This window comes from Otolemur garnettii, unplaced genomic scaffold (assembly GCF_000181295.1).
Source record: "Otolemur garnettii isolate 467f Iridium unplaced genomic scaffold, OtoGar3 scaffold00008, whole genome shotgun sequence".
NCBI classification, from domain to species: domain Eukaryota; kingdom Metazoa; phylum Chordata; class Mammalia; order Primates; family Galagidae; genus Otolemur; species Otolemur garnettii.
Genome location: NW_003852403.1, coordinates 35237174 through 35243542, shown reverse-complemented (window position 1 = coordinate 35243542; position 6369 = coordinate 35237174). Strand labels below are relative to the sequence as shown.

The 6369-nt window shown below is 34.1% G+C and overlaps 1 protein-coding gene across 4 annotated transcripts in view; it reads right to left on the bottom strand.

Annotated features, from left to right (window-relative positions):
- Positions 1-2619: 2619 nt before the first annotated feature.
- KIF20B (kinesin family member 20B) overlaps positions 2620-6369 on the bottom strand; it is a 91569-nt gene continuing 87819 nt past the window's right edge. For 3 of the 4 annotated variants that reach the window (XM_003783691.3, XM_012801317.2, XM_023509627.1), the window contains exons 32-33: positions 4694-4836; positions 2620-2867 (exon numbers count right to left, since the gene is read on the bottom strand). In XM_003783691.3, coding sequence (XP_003783739.1) covers positions 2790-2867; positions 4694-4836 — 221 coding nt within the window. In that variant the 3' untranslated portion in view covers positions 2620-2789. The remainder of the gene's footprint in view (positions 2868-4693; positions 4837-6369) is intronic. The other variant, XR_002771741.1, reaches the window with a different exon arrangement.

The following is a 6369-nucleotide window of genomic DNA, read 5'->3' as shown; positions in this document are numbered from 1 at the left end:
ATCATTCCTTGTTTAAGACTGTCATAAAGTACAAGATAAATATAGGTAAGTAAACTATAATCTTCCAAAGGTTCTTTTATACCTTCCAGAGCAGAAATAATCAAATAGATGCTAGCAATATAAAAAAATTTAAATCCAAATGAAGCAGAAAATGCTGGGCAAAAAGACACACACACAATTATCACGTGTAACCCTAGACAAAACTGTCAAGTCCATCCTTAATATCCTCAGGTTCTGCATCCACAGATTCAACTAACCACAGACAGAAAATATTCAGAAAATAATATATATATGTATATATATATACTTTTATTATATTATAAAATATTTTATATAATTATAAATATAATTTTATATAATTTTAGTTTACATTTCCCTGATAACCAATCTTCTCTAGTGTACTTTCACATACATTCTGACCATTGCCTATCTTCCTTAATGAAATATCTCTGGGTATTCAAGTCTTTTACCAGATTTTTACTACACTCTGTTCTCATTACAATTTTAAGTTTCTTATGTATGCTTAAATATAAATCCTTTGTCTGATTTATGTACTGCAAATATTTCCTTCCAGTCAATAACTTGTTTGCAGTGTTACTTTTTAGGTTGCTTTCAAGATTTTCTCTTTAATGGGTTTTTGACAGTTTGACAATGATCTCTTTAGGTGTAGTTTTATTTTCATTTATCCTAATTGGGATTTGCAGAGATTCTAAGTCAATATTTCTTCACCTAAGTCAATATTTCTTCATAAAAGTTGAAAAAGTTTTGACCATTTCTTCTTCAAGTATGTTTTATTCCTGCCTTATTTTCATCCTTTTAGCCTCCTAGATCTCCAAGTACGTGTGTTGTTAGCTCTTTTGATATTTTTCCATAGGACCTTGAGGGTCTGGTTTTTCTTCAATCTCCTCTTTTTCAGATGGTATAATTTTTTTTTTCACTCTGATGAAAGTCATAAAGATTGTGTAATTTAAATTGGTCTGCCTTCAGGTTCACTAATACATTCTTCTGACATCTCCAATCTGCTGTTAATTTTATCCAGTAGATTTTTCATCTATTTATTTTTTTGTATTTTATTATTTTTCAGTTATTTTACCTTTTTGTCATAACATTTTTCTCTTTATACTTTCCATTTCTCTTCCTTATTGCTTCACTCATTAAGATGACATTTCCTTTATATCCTTGAACATGTGCATAACTGCTTTAAAAATTTTGCAAAGTTCAACCTTCAGACCACATCAAGATTTTTCTTGACCACTTTTTTTCTTTACCATGGGACTCATTTATATGTTTCTTTACCTATCTATAAATTTTTGACTATATACACCATATTATTAATACATTATAGAGAATCTACACTGTATCTTTCTCCAAAAGTGCTGATTTTTGTTTCGGTAGGTATTCTGATTATTAGCTCATTACTTTCAACTTACATAAGCTTGGTATTATGCTTTTTTAGTGTGTATCTGGGTAAAGTCCAAAGTATTCTCATGTCCTTTTAATGTAGCAGGACTCATGGTTCAAATGCTGTCTCCCTTGTGGCTCTTGTTGAGGCTTGATTTTAATCTGTATCTTGGAATGTGGATACTTATTTACAGTATGAGTGCAAAAACAACAAAGCAGTGTATTGCCTTATTCAATGTCAGCTAGGAAAGTGCATCTCGGGCAACTCAAATTTTCTTGCCACTCTGCACATGTCCACAAATAACCACTGAAGTGTTGTATTAACTTGGGAGTTACAAATAAATGTTAGCAAGCAAATCTGCAAACATGGAATCCATGAATAATGACTTATGTTTTTTTTTAAAGATAGTATAATAACATTTTAATGCTTTAAGAAGGTTAAAAGTTAATATAACTACTTTGATGGAATTTTCCATAAACAAGAACTAAGGATAACTTACTAACTTGGGGTCATCACTATAAAAAATCAAGCAAACAATATTAAAATCCAATTAAACCTTTAAGGTTCTTGGATTTAAAAGCCTCACTTGCAACAATTGAGGTTTGTACTTTGTGTTTTTTGTTTACTTATTTTTCAAAAAAACCAATAGCTTAATATACCTTAGCTATACGACCTTGCAGAAGTAAATTTCATGGGTCTTGGTTTTCTCATCTAAAAAATGAAAAGACATACTTCTGAGGTCCCTCCAGATCTAAAATTCTATTTATTTTTTAGCTGTTTGGCTTTTAGATGCTATTTTGTCTTCCTTTCTAATTTTCTATTTCTAATCTCTATATCCTGAAAAAAATCTGAAAGCCAACTCTATTAAATCATTAAAAAATAAAAGACATTCTAATTAAAGACGTGAGATTGTTTCTAAATAATGTGCATACGTACTCTGTCAAATGGAAGAAATGTATATACTTACTCCCTAAATCCTAATTATAGTCAAAAAAGATATGTAAAATTAGTTGTACATCCTAACAGATAAAGTAAAAACAATTCATAAGACCTTATTAAGTATATGTAAATCAAATATCTGACCTATCTCATCATGTACCTAAAAATAAACAAGAATAACAGCATCTTCCCTCAGACTTTCATTGATCCAATGCCTGAGATAATAAACACACACAGAAAGAAGCTATTAAAAAGCCTTATAAAAATATACAAGCAAATTAATTGTTGACTTATTTTGTTTATTAAATTTATACTATGTATAAAATAACTATATATATGCAGAGGGATTTAATGCATCACAATATGTACAATTATCTTTACAAAGCAGGATACAAGTTACAATGATTATGACTATAAAATTTATATTAAAACATTTCCCATAAGTGATTTATTTGGCTATTTTTGTTTGAAGTCGTCGTTTGAGAATCTGGTGATCACTTTCCTTCAATTTTGGGTCCATCAGAATCTGAAATTAATAATTTGAGTTTTTTCAGAAATTATTAAATAAAAATAAAATGAAAGTTTGTTTATAATGAATAAAGTATATTCATGTACTTAATAATGAAAATAATTTTTTTTTTTTACTAAGACTTTTCTGGAGAAGAATGTAATGGAAATAATTTATAAACTCAGCAATTTTTATACTCAGGTTACAGGTATACCATCTTCCATAAAAAGTTATGCTTAAGGCCAGGCGCGGTGGCCATGCCTGTAATCAGTCCTAAGGTCTGGGAGGCCAAGGCGGGCAGACTGCCTGAGCTCAGGAGTTCAAGATTAGTGTGAGCCAGAGCGAGACCTCATCTCTAAAAATAAAAAGCCGGGCGTTCTCGTGGGAGCCTGTGGTCCTAGCTACTGAGAAGGCTGAGGCAAGAGAACTGCTTAAGCCCAAGAGTTTGAGGTTGCTGTGAGCTGCGACAGCACTGCATTCTACCCAGGGCAACTGACTGAGACTCTCTGAGACTCTATCTCAAAAAAAAAAAAAAAAAAAAAAAACTTAAAAAAATAATGGATTTTGTAAAAGATTCTGTCAACACTACCTAACTTTAGAATGAAAATAATCTATAACCTGTATTGAATTCAGGGCATACATAGCTTAAAATAATTATTGAACTATTTGGAGACGAGTACCTCAGTAATTTTAAAGAAATGATCTTTTATCATGGCAACAAGTGTGTAAATTAGAAAAAGTTAAAAGCACATTCTACTAAAACTAAGAAAAGAAATAATTTTTAGCCAAGGGAGGAAATTATGTTACTAATCAGACAGATGGTGAAAAATGACTGACAGAATAGTCCTAACGGTATGCCCTAATTGACCTTAATTCTTTACCTTCAAGTGCCAATCTCATATCTGACAGCTACTATTGCAAAAAATAGTTTCTCCTAATTCTTCTTGGCCATCTTCTTTTGAAGCTTTTAAAATTACTTTTTTACCTTCATGTTCATCCACTAGACAAGTATAAGCATGATGGAAAATTAGAATTATCCCTGTAACAGTACAGACTGTTCTGAGGGAGGAGAATGAGTCATGGAGTCAGGGTGACAACTACAGACTTTTCTTAATAGAACCTGGACAGCTTAGAGGAAAGGTGGGAGGAAATGGCTGAATGTTAATTCTGTATTTCTTTCTACCAGACACACTTGGGCCCAGATTTGCACAACTCTTGTGGGAAAGATAACAACAAAAAATATGTGTTAGAGGCAAATAAGTTACTAAAGAGTTATAATTCTATTGATGGAAAACAAATTATTTTGATGAGTTTTCAGATGCAAATGTATGACATTAATTTACATTAATACAGTACTGACATTTAGATACATTTAATACACTGAAATAGAAGCTCAACATTGCAACAAAAGTATGGCCTTTAAAAATAAAGCATGTGAGGGCAGCACCTGTGGCTCAGTGAGTAGGGCACCAGCCCCATACACTGGTTCAAACCCAGCCCCAGCCAAACTGTAACAAAAAATAGTTGTTGGGCATCATGGTGGACGCTTGTAGTCCCAGCTACTTGGGAGGCTGAGGCAGGAGAATGGCCTAAGCTCATGAGTTGGAGGTTGCTGTGAGCTGTGACTCCACCACACTCTACCAAGGGCAATAAAGTAAGACTCTGTCTCTCAAAAATCAATAACAACAACAAAAAAATGAAGCATGTGTTTTAAGAGATCTGATCTAAAGAGTAGAATTTCAAACCACTGTAAAAAACTAAAAGTAACAAATTTTTTCTTAAATAAATAAAAATAAAAGAACATCAATAGTTTAACATTGATGAAAACTAAAACACTAGCTTACCACTTGGCCTGATATATCAATAGGGAACGAAATTTCATTTGTGTATAATTTCCGTTTGGCCCGTTTTGGTCTAGACACATTTTCTTTACTTGCTTCCATATTTGAGAGTTTTGAAGAGCTCATTGTTTCCATTATCTTCTTTGCTGGAAAAAAAATGTATTAATTACTTCGTAAGATAAATAATATTCTAAATGCAAAACCCTGAAATTCTTAATACAGAAAAAAGATAGACAAATGGAAAATACCACAATACATAAATGGTGAAAATGCACAGACAATTAAATGTCATAGAAACATATGCAAATAATGCAATAAAAAAAGCAAATCAGTAAAATATTTAACTAATGATCAATATAGTAAAAAGGTTTTGGTAAATTATAATAGTAAAATTCTTGCATCTTTAATGATTCAGGAAAAGTCTATGCTGTGTTAAACAAAAGAGCAGGATACATATATAGAGGACCATGTAGCACTAAAAATAAGATGGCACATTATTCAGTTTAGTATTCATGCATAAAGATGTCCAATGGGCTTGGCGCTTGTAGCTCAAGCAGCTAAGGCGCCAGCCACATACACCAGAGCTGGTGGGTTCGAATCCAGCCTGAGCCCGCCAAAAAACAATGACAACGACAACCAAAAAATAGCCAGGTGTTGTGGCAGGCGCCTGTAGTCCCAGCTACTTCGGAGGTAGAGGCAAGAGAATCACTTAAGCCCAGGAGCTGGAGACTGCTGTGAGCTGTGATGTCATAGCACTCTACCCAGGGCGACAGCTTGAGGCTCTGTCTCAAAAACAAAAACAAACAAACAAACAAAAAGAAAAAACAAAGATGTCCCATGAAGATTAAGTGAAAATACTTAAGATATTGTAAACCCTTTACGTTTGCCAGACACCAAAGTGTTCTGGGAAGTAAAATAGAATATTTTTATTTCTTTACTCTGTACATTTGCTTCGTATTTTGATTTTAGTAGAAAATATATTTCTATCTGGAAAAATTCCTAGACAGAAACTCCACAGGATAAAAACTCATTTTTTAAAAAATATAAAAAGTATTTAAGGAAATACACTAAATTGAGAGTCTACTTGTCAAAGGCTGAGCTGAGCTTGAGAGAACTGAGCTTCAAGATATCAGAGTAGACAATCAGGACAAGCCCAAATGATAGTAACTCCCCAGCTTCTTAATCACTTGTCCCACTAGTACAAGCAGGAGGCTAACCTGAGAACATGCTAACTCCTGCCCATCTTCTTCTAAAGTCCCCCATGGAATGGCGTGCAGCCCAAGGGCAGGTGGATCAGCACAGAAGTGGGGGTTATTGTACTGCCCAGGTAACCCCAAGCAGTTACATGGATTGCAGGGTTGGAGGCTGGGTGAGGGCTGGGGGAGAACCACAAGTGGAAAGTTCTGAGTCCCAGGGGAGAAATGTGTCTTCAAGGTTCCCTTCTACTCCATAAGGTCTTGGGCAAAGATGCCTGAGGAAGGCCCCTGTAGATGACTCCAATAACGAAGCTCTGAAGGAAGGTACCCAGGCTAAAAACGCAGGTATGTGGGAAAGCACAGTTGGCCTGGAGGCCTGGACCCTTGATTGTCACTCCCTTAAAAGGTTGTAATTGGCTCGGAGCCTGTGGCTCAAGCAGCTAAGGCGCGAGCCACATACACCTAAGGTGGCGGGTTCGAATC